Here is a 14,003-nt window from a genome sequence, read left to right on the forward strand (position 1 = left end):
AGGAAGGCGATCTGATCAGCCAGCTGGCCCCGTGGCCCTTCCAAGCAGGCAGAGCCGGCAGGAACACCGCTTCCGGGCATCCGAAAGACCGGCTCAAGTGCGCTTTGGCCGCAGCCTTCACCGACGGCGCCGGCTTTGCGCGAGATGTCCGGAGCGCAGCCTTGGAGAGCCGCCTCTCTTCGTTCTGTGACCCTTTCCCCCGCCCCAGTTAAAATATCCTCCCACCCTTGTCCCTATGGGTCTTCCCCCCCCCCACCTCCATCACCCACCCAGCCGGGGTCTGAATGACCCGCCCCTTCCCAGGCGCCACCGGCCGCCCCCCCCCCCAGTTGATCCCCAAACAACCTCTGACCGTTTTTGGAGTGCCGGACAAGGACCACCCTGTTCTCGGCAAGGAGAAGGGGGCTTTCTTACAAGGGGAGGCTCAGGGTGGAGTGGGGGGTTCTTCCTAAATCCCCTGGCACAAGATTCGGAGAGGGGGGAACTCTCTCCTCCTTGCCCGGGCGGGAGGAGGGGCGGAAAAAAAAAACAGGCCCAGCCCCACCAGGGGGGTGTCTCAGCTCTAACCCTAAGCAGACGCTGGGACCGACGGATCGCGCTGACGCCGAGGCGCTCTGCACGTGCTCAGAGGCACCACAGAGGAGCAGCGCAGCCCGTCTGCCTCCCTGTCCGCCTGCCTGAGCGGGGAGAGGCGGGGGAAGCCGGGCGGGGGAGGGAGGGGCCGAAGAGGGCGGGGAGGGGGGCAAGCGCACCGGGGGGGGGGCGTTGCTGCGGCTTAAAAGGCTTCTCCAGGCGGCCCGCCGCCCGCCCCGTCCAACGCCGCCGCTGCTGCTGCTGCTGCTGCAGCTGCTGCTGTTGCTGTTGCTGCTCCCGGTCGCGGTCGCGGTCGCGCTGCGCGATGGCTCCCTCGCGGCCGGCCTGCCTGAGCCCTCTGCTCCGCTACAAGAGCTTCGCCACGCTGGCCGGCGCGCCGCTCGCCTTGCTCCCGCTGCCTCTCCTGGTGCCCACCCAGGTAGGAGCCTCTCCCCGCCTCCACTCGCGCCGGGGCCCGGGACCCAGGGGGGTGATCGTCCCGACCCCCAGAGGGGAGACGGCGGGGCCAGCTCTGCTGCCTTCCCGGGGGGGGCGGGTGGGAGAGACCGCAGCCGCGCTTCTCCTTCCGTCCTCGGCGGATCGGAGCCCGGGGCGTCAAACCTTGGGGGGGGGGGGGGCTCCTGGTCTCCGAGAGCCGGGGAAGCGGCTTCCTTCGCGAGAAAAGCGGGCGCCGGCGCTTCGCTGGGGGGTGTCCCCTGGAGGGCCGGCGCTGCCGCCTTCGAGGGACCCGGGGCGGACCCGGCGCTCGGTCGGTCTTTCTTTGCCCCCAAAGGATGCTGGTGAGGGGCGGCGGAGCGGGAGATCGCTCTTCTCCGGCCCTGCTTGAAGGCATTGAGGTCCCTTCGGGGTCCTGGAGGGGGGGGGGAAGAGAGGCACACCGCCGACCAGTTGAAATCCGTGGGCCCTCCGTGGCTGGTGCCGGACTTCCAGGCTGCCTCTCCCACCGGCAGTTACACTATACTTTGAGCCGGTTAACTTTTCCCACCGAGTTTTCACCCCTGGCTGCTCTTTAAGAAACTGATTCCGGAGCCAGGCCAGAATCCCCCTCAGTTGAGCTGCACAACAGAGAGCCACTCTGCCAGGATCTCCCGGGTCCGTGGAGCCAGTTTGTCATGCTAGAGTAAACTGTTCTGCCAACAGTAGAGACCCCCCTATCAGGGGCAGTCAATCTGTGAGTCCCTGGTGCAGGGAATAGACAACTGGAGAGGAACCTATGCCTCAGGGTCTGACCCCTGGACACCCAGAGCTGCTTAGTGGTCTCTACCGAGCCCAGGGGGTGGGCCTGGGAGATCTTGAAGTTTCTTAACCCCCCCCCCCCCCCAATTTTGGTCTCTCCTGCTCTCTCAGCAATCAGCATCGTATCCCAAAGGTTGAATCTGACCCCCTAGGGCACTTTTGGCTTCCTTTTCCTCCGGAGACTCTTTCTGGGATTTCCCTTCACCAAGGTTAGGCAGCCCGCCAACCTCAGGCTGGGACACCCCAGAAGGCAGATGAAGCTGGAGGTCAGCCCCTAACAAACCTTCCTCCCCCCCCCCCAGCAATTGCCAGGGCTGATTCTGGCCACCATATTTCAGGAAGGAAGCCCAGGAAGGCGTAAATAAATAAAATAAATAAATAAATAAATAAAGACACCCAAATGATCAGGAAAGTTCCTCTCTTCAAGGGAGTCCCTGGCTGGACTTCCTTTTCCACACCACATAAGATTGGTTTGTGAAACTCCTTGCCACAGGATGTTCCAACAGCCGTCCCCTGAGATGGATTTATAAAACAAAGGGAGGAGTTCAACAAAAAAAAAAGGTCCTAGGTTCTCTTAGTGGAGCTTCCGTGTTCAAGAGCTGTCGCTGGAAGAGACATAGGTAACAGGGAGAAACAAGCGCTCTGCATATGCACTGTGGTCCTTTCTCCTTGGTTGCTCTGATCGGAGTACTGGCCTACCTTGAACACAGGTCCTGATGCTGAGGCTCAGAGGGCCCTGCCTTACCTCTTGTGGGGGGGAGAGGGAGGGAAGGGGGAGAAAGACTTGGGACACAAGGAGACCAATTATTTTGAAAACAGGAACATTGAGTGCCGGACCGGCGATGTTGCATCACCGGCTGGAATTCAGGTCCGGCCTCCGCTGACATTGGCCAATCAGCCAAGAAGGGAAGACTCCCAGGTCAGCCAAGGCACGTGAGGGGTGAGGGAGGTGGATCTGGGCCACATTCAGCACAGATCCACATCCTGAGGGCGGACTGGCTTTCCTACAGGAGCACAGTTGCCCTCCTAGCCAGACCCCCGGAGCAAAGGCTATTCAGACCCCCCCTCGCCCACTGCATTCTTGCCACTGTATCTGTCCAGTCCTGGGTGGCATTTTCCAACTGAATGGACATCAATGGTTCCCCGGGGGGGGAGACACCCCAGCAAAATAGCCTCCGTCCTCTGAGCCAGGATTCCAAGGGGTGATGGATGTGCTGTCTTAGCAGCCACTAATTCACTTGGACCCCCCCGGCACTTTCTCCTTTACTAATTCCTTCAATTTCTCACCTTCCACGGCAGTTAATCTCTAAACCTCTCCAATTCCTTGACCTTTGGATCAATTGTTTGCTCCATTCCTTTAAGAAAGCATTTCCTTGTGTTGCTGAAAAGATGCAATTTATTTTGACATTCCAATTACTGTAAGGGGCATGTAAAATATTTATTTGTTTTATATAGACGGGTCTCTTCCGTATAAGGCACGCAGGGTGATGTACAATACGCAGAGCGAAGCTTCACAAAGAACAGAACACCGCGGGAGTAAATAACATGAACAACCATCATATTTAAAAAGCCGCTAAACAATAATAACAATAATAAAAGGTGGCAAGACTTCAAATTAAAGGACCTTATTTTCAGCCAGGCTACTAACATTGTTCCCAACCCCCTGTGAGATCTGGGGATGATTAATTCATTGGGTTGACTTTTTTTTTCTGCCCCCAACCTGCATGGGTACCACATAGTTTGGGCAAATTGACAGTTTCTATTTCCAGGATTCGCAAAGGAAAAATATAACAGTTATTTTGTCGGGCGGTAAGCTGCTGGTCGGAGAAGGCTCTGAGGAGCCTTTTCATGACCATTTTTTCTTGACCTCGGCCTGCGATCATAAGATCCTGGTTATAACGAAACCTGAAAGACCCACTGTGTCTCTTGATCAGTGGTTCCCAAACTTGGGTCCCCCAGATGTTCTCAAACGAAAGCTCTCACTACCAGCTGTGCTGGCCAAGATTTCTGGAAGTTGTCCTCCAAGAACATCTGGGGACCCAAGATTGGGAATCACTGCTCTTCATCTAGGGCAGTGGTCCCCAATCTTGGGCCTCCAGATGTTCTTGGACTTCAACTCCCAGAAATCCTGGCCAGCAGAGGTGGTGGTGAAGGCTTCTGGGAGTTGTAGTCGAAGAACATCTGGAGGCCCAAGGTTGGGGACCGCTGATCTAGGGCCCCACAGGAAGAACCCATTGAGCACTCCCTCCCCACCCACCCCACGGCTTCAGGCCAGCAAGCTTTGTAACTCCAGGACCAAGATAGCAAAGCATAGTTGGCTGGGGATAATGGGAATGGTTATTCTTCAAAGCTGGAAGGTGCCTGGTTGAATGAAGAAAGACTTTGCTAGATGCGAAGGAGGCCCTCCCTGTGTGTTTTCCCCAGGGAGCCATGTGTTTTCGCTGTGATCAAGCCTGTAAGTGGCTAAAACATCAAAGACTCTTAAACTGTGTACAAGGAACACACCGCTTTTTCCTTTTTTGTTATTGTTGTCGAACTTTAAATGTTCGTCATCGGGCGGTAAATCGATGTCCTTTCCAGCGGGCCAAACAGTTCAAAAGAGGCAAAGCGCCTGGTTTGTCCTGGGGAAACCGGACCTGCTGGTGAATCTGTTTGCTAACCCAGATTAGCGAGGGCTGAGAAACAGCTGGCTGGGCCCCCACCGCGGTTCAGGGGGGGCAGAAGCTGCTGGCACCCAAATGGAGGAGGGCATGTCTCAGCCTGAATCATAAGTGGACTTCCCAAAACAACGTCATCCGTATGAGTAATTCTAAACCACTTGGGTTTCAACCGGCAGGTTTAAAACAGTCTGATAGGTTGTGGTTCCTTTAACGGTGGCTTGGCAGGGACTCATCCTGATGACTGTCAGAAGGAGGTGATTTACCTTCTAGCCACTTGGCCTCTCTGCCTCTCAGGTGTTGTATTAATGGGATCTGTTAAAATCCACCCTGGCTACCGAAACAGGTGTTGCTGGTCCGTGGCAAGCTTCCTCTTTCGAAACCTTAAGCTTGTTTCATCCCCACCTTGAATCACGGGGGGTGGGGGGGGGTGGGGTGGGGGGGACTTGAGAGCAGCTTCAACTCAACCACATTCAACTAGGTGGGGAATAAATCGAGGCTTTATGGGGAGCGGCACCGGGAAAAGAATCTCAATCCCCAGGCATGCAAACAAAATGTGTGTTTTTTCCGAGGAGAGGAGGAGGAAGTGGCCGGTAACTGATAGGACAGGTTTCTTGCAGCTGTTTGGAGATTCTGAAGGTAGATCTGGGGTGGCAAGATGCCCGGGAAATGGGCCACCGCCTCCCAGTTACTCCTGGAGCGATGAGAAGGAGCAGGCACCCTGTTCTCCATACCTGGAACTGGGCTGGTCCTAAGAGCGCCTCCTCTTTTCCTGCCCACAGGAAGCCCGTTGCGGCTACGTGATCCTCCTGATGGCGATCTACTGGTGCACGGAGGTGATCCCTTTGGCCATCACCGCTCTCCTGCCTGTGATCTTGTTCCCCATGTTTGGCATCTTGGAGTCCAAAAAGGTATGACACGGGTGCAGGGAGAGAGCCGAGCGTGTTTCGTCCTCATGGGAGTCTATGCAGGGCAGCGGAGGAAAACCCAGGGTTAAGACAAAGCATTTAGGGGAGAAGAACACCCAGAAGACCCCCAGCGGGGTTTTAGTGGATAGTGTAATGGACTAGGACTCAGGAGGCCTGGGTTCAAATCCCCACTCAGTGTGAAGACTCACTGGAGGTGGAGTGGGACTGGTAAAACCACTCCTTAAATATCTCAGTTCCCTTTAAAGCCCTGCTGGGGTCAATATAAGTCAATTTCCACCGGATGGCACAGAACAACGGCAGCATTCAGAAACGAAATAAGTTAAGGAAGAAGCATTAGGAGGCAGTCCAAACAGAAGCCAGATGCTACCAAGGGGTGGATGGGTGGATGAAGCCAGGCAGTGTTCAATCAGACTGGGCTAAAGCTCAGCCTCAATTCTGTTGAATTCTGATAAGGTCTTCCTTGTAAGTGCACTCAAATGTGATTAGGGCTACCCTCTTGTAGTTAGAGCAGAATTGTACCATTGCCAAGCTGGAAGGGATCCCAAAGGTCATCTATCTCAAACCCCCCCCCACAAGGCAGGCTTGCAGCCCCCCTGAAAGACGGCCATCTAGCTTCTGCTCAAATGCTGTCCCTGGATGAGATGTAGAGGCATTCTAGATGAGTGTCAAATGCCAACATCTCCCCCACCCCAACATCACGGGAGGGCCAGGGCCAGGACAGAGCAAATCTGGAAGGGCCCCTATTGAACCCTAATGCCACTTTCCATGACGCACAGCAGAAGCATCTCTTGGGTGGGTGCTGAGTGAGAGTCCCCCCCCTCTGTTCCTCTTGGCAGGTGTGTATGCAGTACCTGAAGGACACCAACATGCTGTTTGTCGGGGGGCTGATCATGGCTGTGGCTGTCGAGCACTGGAACCTGCATAAGCGGATTGCCCTGAGGGTGCTGCTGATCGTCGGCGTGAAGCCTGCACTGTAAGTAAACACACCCCTGCTTCAAATCAAAAAGAGACAAGGGTGGTCTAGGGCTGTACCTCAAATGCATTAGGGGTAGGGAGGTCAGGTCTGTGTCCAACAACGACTGAGACCCACCCCTTCTGAGATCGGCATGGACCGGGTGGGAGGACCCTCAACAGTCCCCCGCTGGGTTGCTTGGTGCCAAACTCCGCTCGCCACAGGCGAGCTCCCTCCAAGCTGGCAGCTCCTTCCTCCAAGCCTGCCTGTGCTCTCGTTACAGCCTGATGCTGGGCTTCATGGGGGTCACGGCGTTCCTGTCCATGTGGATCAGCAATACAGCCACCACCGCCATGATGGTCCCCATCGTCCAGGCCGTCCTCGACCAGATGAACAGCTCGGAGCAGGACCTGCCCGTCAGTCACATCCATGGCAGTGTTGGGATTGAGATGGAAGGAAAGGCAGGTAAGAGCCTCTCGGGCCTGGAGCAGGTCTGCTTGAGCCTCCCCTCTCAGAGGCAGGCTACCTTAGAGTGTCTGATCCTGGAGGAGCCCGGGGTCCCCGGCAGGCGGGCCAGAGGCCGGACCCTGAGCCCGTTGGGTCCCTCCTGTTGCACCTGCGCTCCCTTCTCCTTCTCCGGCTGAACCCCCAGCCACCCACCCCTCCTGCCGGAGGCCAAGCGGGGCTGATTTCGCTCCTCTTTGCAGGCAACGGCTACCTCCCCGAGGAGGCGATCAAAGAGCCAGACCGGGAAGTGGCCAGGAGGCGCATCAACAAGGGGATGACCCTCTGCGTGTGTTACGCCGCCAGCATCGGCGGAACAGCCACCCTGACCGGGACGGGGCCGAACCTCGTTCTGAAAGGCCAGATAAACCAGTAGGTGCCTCTGCTTCCATTTTTCGGACCGGGATCCCTCCTGTTCCCCCCACCCCACCCCCAGCCCCCATGGAGGCCCCCCCCTCTCCACTGGCCATCCTCAGTCCATGCCTTCCTTTGATGAGTGCCTCCTGCAACCTCTCTCTCTCTGGAGGGCCTTCCCATCCAGGAAAAGCAAGGGGGGTTTCCTTATAGGCACCTCCAAATTGTTTGGGGCCTGGGCACCCCTATCACATACACACACCTGAGCTGGCCCTCCCCCTCCCCAACCTCGCCCCTCCTCAGAAGACTGTGGGATGCTGGGTCAATGGCCTTCCTTCCTCCTCTTTACAGGTTGTTCCCAGAGAACGGCGACATCCTGAATTTCGCCTCGTGGTTCGGCTTTGCCTTCCCCAACATGCTCCTGATGCTGGCGCTGGCTTGGTTCTGGCTCCAGTTTTCCTTCATGGGCTTCAAGTAAGAACTCGGTGTGTGTGTGCATGCCTGTGTGCGTGTGTGCCCGTGTCTGTGTGTGAAGGCGGGGGGGGGGAGAGAGATACGGCTCGGGGAGGAAGGAGCCCTTTGGCCTCTTGGCTTGGGCCAGGGCAGCTCCTCCTGTACCCAAACATACCCCGGGTCCTTCCCGCGGTCGCTGATCCCCCGCCCTCCCCACCCCGTAAATGTCCTGGCAGAGAGGAAAGTCGGATTGGGGCTTCTGCCCAGCAGGCCACGAGGTCAGAAAGTTCCTGGACGTCCTGAAATGTTTCAGGGAGAAAGTCCACCTATGAGTCAGGAGGGGCGGGACGCCCGGTCTCTGGAGGGAATTCCCCACGGAATGCCCTTTCCTGGCCATGGGTGGAGAAAAACAAAATCTTTCCCAGCCTGCTGGAAATGAGGGAAGCGGGCCGCTTTCATACCCCTGGGACGTCTATGGGGCCTCGGAGGGTGGTGTTAGGCTTTCCATGTCATTGTAGAACCAGGACTGAAGCCCCACGGCTTCCTGAACCGCTGGAAGCGGATCGGGGCCCTCAAGCCACCTCTCCAAAGGTCCCATCCTCTACGAGTCTATGGCCCTGCTCAGCAATTCTCCCTTCTTCCCTCTGAGCTCAGCCGAGAAATCCTTGCGGCCTCCGGGAAGGACAAGGGTTTTCCCGGGATCCAGAGAGTGTTGAAATTGACCTCCGTCACAGTGCAAAGGATTTGTGTGTCGCTAGGTCTTGAGCAAGCAATCAGGAGCCATTAGCTTCACAAAAGACCCGCCTCCTATTTGCTGATACAAAAGAATTGAGTGGCCTGCCTTTTGGGAAACCGGGGGGTGATGGCTGCAGGGGACTGATACGATGAACCCCTGCTTTTCCGAATGCATTCCCTTGCCACTGCCCCTCGTTCCCCGCCTGACCCTACTCTTCTCCTTTCCTGCTTTGCTCTGGTTTCTCTGCTTCAGCCTCTTGCCCACCCTCCACCCCAAACCCTCTCTTCCTCACTCAGGCTTCCCCCTTCTAGCTCCTCTGCTAAGACCTCCCGTTGCTGCTGCTCGGTTCCTCCTGCTTTATTGCCCGCGGCCAAATGGCCATCTGACTGGGAGTGTGTGTGTTTGTGTATGTGAGAGTTATCTTGGTGTGTGCAGCCCCCAGCCAGCTGCAAAGCCCAACTTTTCTCCGTCCTCACCCTCAGCTTCCGGCAGACGTGGGGCTGTGGGACCCAAAGGACGGAGAAGGAGAAAGCCGCCCTCAACGTGCTGAAGGAGGAGCACAGAAAGCTGGGTCCGGTCTCCTTCGCCGAGTTCAGCGTGCTGATGGTTTTCACCTTGTTAATCCTGCTCTGGTTCACCCGAGACCCCGGCTTCATCCCCGGATGGGCCACTATCCTCTTCAACCACGACAAAGAGTGAGTGTGTTTCTCAGATGGCGCCCCCCCCCACACACACACCTTGCTTAGATGATGCTGAGGATCAAACCCAAGATGTCCTCTTGCAAGCCATGTTGGGGCATCACCTGCCCCATAGCTGGTCCGTCTTGGGGCCCATGGTGGTGGGAGGAGGGGGTCCTCCCCCTCCCCCACTTCCAGCCCTCCCGCTTCCCAGGCTGGGGAGGCGGCCGCCCTCTCTCTCTCTCTCTCTCTCGTCCTCCGTGGTCACGTTCCGAAATATGGCCCTCCAGGTACGTGACCGATGCCACGGTCGCCATCTTCGTTGCCCTCCTGCTCTTCGTCGTCCCGGCCACCCGGCCCCGGTGTGGCTTCTGCAGCCAGAGCGGCATGGATCCCGAAGAGGCGGAGGAAGGTAAAGGCAAGGTGGTGGTGGTAGGGGCATGTGGTTGTTTCGCGGAGCAGAACGCGAGGCCTGTGGTGGCTCTATTAGACCCCCATGCCCGACACCGGGGGCCTCTGGTCTCACCGCCCCCTCCTTCTTGGGCGGACTCCCTGTCTCTTGTCCGCTGACACACACACCCCTCTCTCTCTCTCCCCTCCCACAGCGCTGAAGGAGCCCTTCTTCCCAGCCCCACTGCTGGACTGGAAAGTGGTCCAGAGGAAGCTGCCTTGGAGCATCGTGCTGCTGCTGGGGGGCGGCTTTGCCTTGGCCTACGGGAGCGAGGTGCGTCCTTTCCCCCTTTGCCAAGCTGCCTACTGGGGGTGGGGGGGACGGAAGCTGGCTGGCCTTTGCTGCTCCCTGGACCCTTTGCAGTGGCGCAACCTCGCCCCTTGGGTGGCCGTTGGCAGAACTGCTGAGCAAGAAGAGGGCAGAGAGGACCCCAGGAAGGGTGGCCGGAAGATCTTCTGTGTCCCCCCCCCCACCTGCCATGGAGAGAGGCACCTCATCAGCATCTCAGCCCAGCCACCCTGACATCAACCGAAGGCTGTTGGCCATCTCTGGCTCGTTCTGGCCTCAGGATTGGCCTGATTTGGTTCCTGAACCAAGCGAAGGTTTCCTGAGGTCACGGCGGAGCTGGGCCTCATCCAGTCGGCCAGGAAACCTTCCCCCCCCACCTCCAAAGGCACAGCAGAACTGCTGCTGGCAGCTGCTCAGTGGGGTGGCCACAGGCTTTGGCTCTGAAGAAAACTGGACAACAGCCACCCGGGCTGTGCCCGGCAAGAACCGGACACGGCGCTAGCAGGGGGGGTGCCCTCCGCCCAGCGTTTGGGGGGTGGGGGAGAAAAAGACAGCCTCAGCCATTCCCACCCTGGCTGCAGGGGGAGACTCACCCTATGGGGGCCAAAGGTGTGCAGTTCTGGGGCTGAGCACCCAAGAGATGCACTTTCCCCTGCAGGGGCGGGCAAGGGCTGCCGTGTGCATCCTCTTTGCACCCGGGCGAGGGGACCCTGACCTGAATTATTCCCTTTGGAGAGGAAAGGGACTTTTTGTTGCTGCCTGCCAGGGGGTGGGGAAGAGGGGGGGCGGCTCACTTCAAGGCTGGAGGGCCTGGCAAGGTTTCTGGAGGGCAGCCTGAATGCAGAAGGACCAGCACCGGGCCTGTCGGGGACGTCTGTCGCTCCGCAGCTCTGCCGTGGAACAAGCGTCCCCTTGTGATCCCTCTCCGAAGGCCCCAGCGAGGGAATCGGGGCTCCGACAAAGAGGGCTTGTGTGGCCTGGCCAGCCCTCTAGCCGGGAGGGAAGGAAGGAGGCTGGCGGGCTGGTGGGCTGTCTAGCATCGAGGCACTCCCCGCAAGCTGCAAAAGGACTCAGCTCCATCTGCCTTCCCCGCTGAGTGAGCCCGCAGAGTCCCCGCAGAGGGCAGGGACCCGGAAGAGACACACACACACACACACACACCCTTCCTGGAGGTTCCTTCTGAAATTACCAAATTACCAGCACCACAAAGGATGCAGGCTGGCGGGCTGTTCTGGGTGAGGGCGGGACGGGGCTCCTGCCGGATGGGGGGGGGCATCGGTGGCCTGTCAGGCGGGTGTGTGTGTGTGTGTGTGTGGAACATTTCTCTGGCTTGTCTCCAAGGGGCTTGGGGCTGACACCTCCGAGGATCCCCCTCCAATGGGCAGGGTGATTTGGGAGGTTTTAGGCTCTTTGGTGAAGGTCAAAGGTCAGGGCTCCTCTTCCACTTGAGGCCCCCCCCCCCTTTTTAACCTGTCTTTCCCTCCCAGTAGAAAAAAAGCCCTTCCTGTGCTTTAATGGGTCGGAGACCACAAAATAAAGATTGATTGATTGATTGATTGATTGATTGATTGATTGATTGATTGATTGATTGATTGAGCCCTTCCTGTGATGTGCAGAAAAGGCTAATTGTAGCATCTCCTCCTCATTGGCCCAAAGGGAAGTGGGGTGGCGGAGAAAACACACACTCAGAACCGGAGCCAATAGTTAAGACGGAGGGAAGGATGATCTCCGGGGATCCTTCTCAAACCCCCCCTCCTTCCCCCTTTTCCAGGCCTCAGGGCTCTCCAAGTGGCTGGGGGACCAGATGACGCCCCTGCACCACGTACCCCCCTGGGCCATCGGCATCATCCTCTCCCTCGTCATCGCCGTCTTCACCGAGTGCACCAGCAACGTGGCCACCGCCACCCTCTTCCTGCCCGTCTTTGCGTCACTGGTAAAGCTGGGATCCGACCCTTCGCTCCTCCACTCCTGTAAAACTCAGGCCAACCCAAGCTTCCAAGCGCAGTTCCTTTTAAGGAGCTCCTCTTTGGAATAACTCCGTTACACCGCAATCAAATGCGGGAAATCTTGGGTCCTTCCGTGGTGTCACCGTGCCTGGTTTGGGTTACTTTTAAGTTGTAACTAACTACTTTGGGAGCCCAGGAGGAAGTGGAGGGTGGGGGGCAGTTGCGTCCTGAAGAGCGCCTCCTACTGGTGGGTCCTCGCAGGCATCTCAAGGGGTTCCCTCTCCCTTTCTCTCCTCCCCTCCGGCCAGTCGCAGTCCATCGAGGTCAACCCGCTCTATATCATGATCCCCTGCACCCTCAGCGCCTCCTTTGCCTTCATGCTCCCCGTGGCGACGCCTCCCAACGCCATTGTCTTCTCCTACGGCCACCTCCACGTTTCGGACATGGTAAGCCTTTGGGAACCATTGCACGGGGCGGGGTGGGGGTGGGGGAAACGGGATGAGGCCCCAGGCAACCCGGTTGCTGCTCCGACGGGGCCGAGGGGGGGTTCCCCGAGGCATGGCTCTCAGAGGGACCCTCCCCAAGCCCAGAAATATCTTATTCCATGCGGCGTCTTGTCTTTCTCTCCTCCAGGCACGGACAGGGGTAGTGATGAACCTCATTGGCGTGCTGTGCATCACCCTGGCCATCAACAGCTGGGGCCGGCCCATGTTCCACTTGGACACCTTCCCCCCCTGGGCGAACGCCACCCTCGGGAAGTGATGCCTGAGGCCAGAGCGTCGAGTCTGGAGAGACGTGGGCTGCTTCGTCCTGCTCGTGGCCCCTGCCTCCCTCCCCCCTCAGTTTTCCTCAGGCCTCCAGGAGAACCCCCTTGGGATTCCCCCCACTCGTTTCGAGAGGAGACGGACCAGCTGGGGGCGGGATGCTGCTGTGCCAAAAAAACCCATCCATGCGGTTTGGGGAAGGGGGCTCCCAGGAAGCACCCCTCGGGAAATCACCACCAGCCCCCGGAGCCCGAACTGAGTTTCCACACAGCCTGGGGAGAAGAGAATACGGGTTATAGCAAAAAAGAGAGCAAGAAACCAAAGAACTTGACACGGAATGAGCTGCTAGGATTCAATACAGGAGGAAAAAAGTGGACGGACCCAATGAAAAGAGGACTCTCGTGGGGCAAGGGAGACTGAAAGGGGGTGTGCTCGCTGGGGCCTCCTTGGCCTTCTTCCCACCCACTGCGCACCCCCTGGAAAGACTAGTGACCACATCACCTGTGTTGTCCAGGTGAACCTATAGCCCTCTGGGTCAGTGCCGAGGGTGGCATCCGGGGGCTTGCCCGCCCAGACCAGAAAAGCCAAGGAAACAAGATTCACAGCTGATGCTCCCCAGCTACCCCAGGAAAGTTGGGAGCCGGGAGTACCCTTCCCACCTCCGTCTGCGAGCCAGGAGCCCTCATCGGTGGTGGCAGAGGTGAAGAGAGGGTGCTGGTGGGGGGCCAGGGAGGGAGGGGGGGATAAAATAACAAAACAACCAGAGCTTATCCTCAGGCTGGCTGACCTTGTTGGCATGGCTCTTTAATTGCCAGAAAGGCTCAAAAGGGATCATTCTTGCACTTCGTAAAACGGGCATGATTTTGCACCCAGGGCCTGGAAAGTGGGTTGGTTTCGGGGCTGGAATCCTCCCTGCCTGTTTCTCCTCTGATCTCCATATGGGAAATTAAATAAATAAAAGTAAGAGACCTCAACCCAGCAGAGAGGCAAATGTCCCTGGAAAGCCAGCCCCCCTAATGGGTGTGTGTGTGTGTGTAGGGTGTGTGTATGTGTATGGGGACGCCCAGTTCCCCATAAAGTGCTCCTCTGGGCCGGGAAGGCTGCAGAGGGCTGGCCGTCATGGCCTGGATCTGGCCCTCTACCCCTGTGCAACCCTTTCCCTGGTCATGATGGCCACACCCTTTGCGTCGGGCCAACCTGCAGGCAGGGCTTGACGTTCTTAAGTTAATGACTGAATAAAGCTGTGTGTCTGATCGGCTTGGTAACAATAAATAAATACTATTCCTATTGTCCGTCATGGCGTCACCTTCCTAGGATGGTGGTGTTGTCATTATGGGGCTTTTTCCCTCTGGTGGACCGTGATCTTTGGAGGAACTGCAGGGTTGTATGTACACACACACACACAGAGACAGACACACAGACACACACACACACACCTGTGTACACCTGGAAGCAAGAGGCC

The 14,003-nt window shown here is 57.8% G+C and overlaps 1 protein-coding gene across 2 annotated transcripts; it reads left to right on the plus strand.

Annotated features, from left to right (window-relative positions):
• The first annotated feature begins 791 nt into the window (after positions 1–791).
• Positions 792–13,833, plus strand: SLC13A5 (solute carrier family 13 member 5). Of its 2 annotated transcripts, none has more exons than XM_072978403.2 (12): positions 792–1,012; positions 5,270–5,398; positions 6,253–6,389; positions 6,652–6,833; positions 7,076–7,244; positions 7,578–7,700; positions 8,898–9,110; positions 9,383–9,504; positions 9,698–9,816; positions 11,603–11,764; positions 12,086–12,223; positions 12,411–13,833. In XM_072978403.2, the coding sequence occupies exons 1-12, from the start codon at positions 899–901 to the stop codon at positions 12,537–12,539; spliced, it is 1,737 nt and encodes a 578-aa protein (XP_072834504.2). In that variant the 5' UTR covers positions 792–898; the 3' UTR covers positions 12,540–13,833. The 2 variants fall into 2 exon arrangements, with proteins under 2 accessions (XP_072834504.2, XP_020657308.3); XM_020801649.3 differs by lacking the exon at positions 792–1,012 and adding an exon at positions 4,916–5,126.
• Positions 13,834–14,003: the final 170 nt, after the last annotated feature.

This window comes from Pogona vitticeps, chromosome 7 (genome assembly GCF_051106095.1).
Source record: "Pogona vitticeps strain Pit_001003342236 chromosome 7, PviZW2.1, whole genome shotgun sequence".
Lineage (NCBI taxonomy): Eukaryota > Metazoa > Chordata > Lepidosauria > Squamata > Agamidae > Pogona > Pogona vitticeps.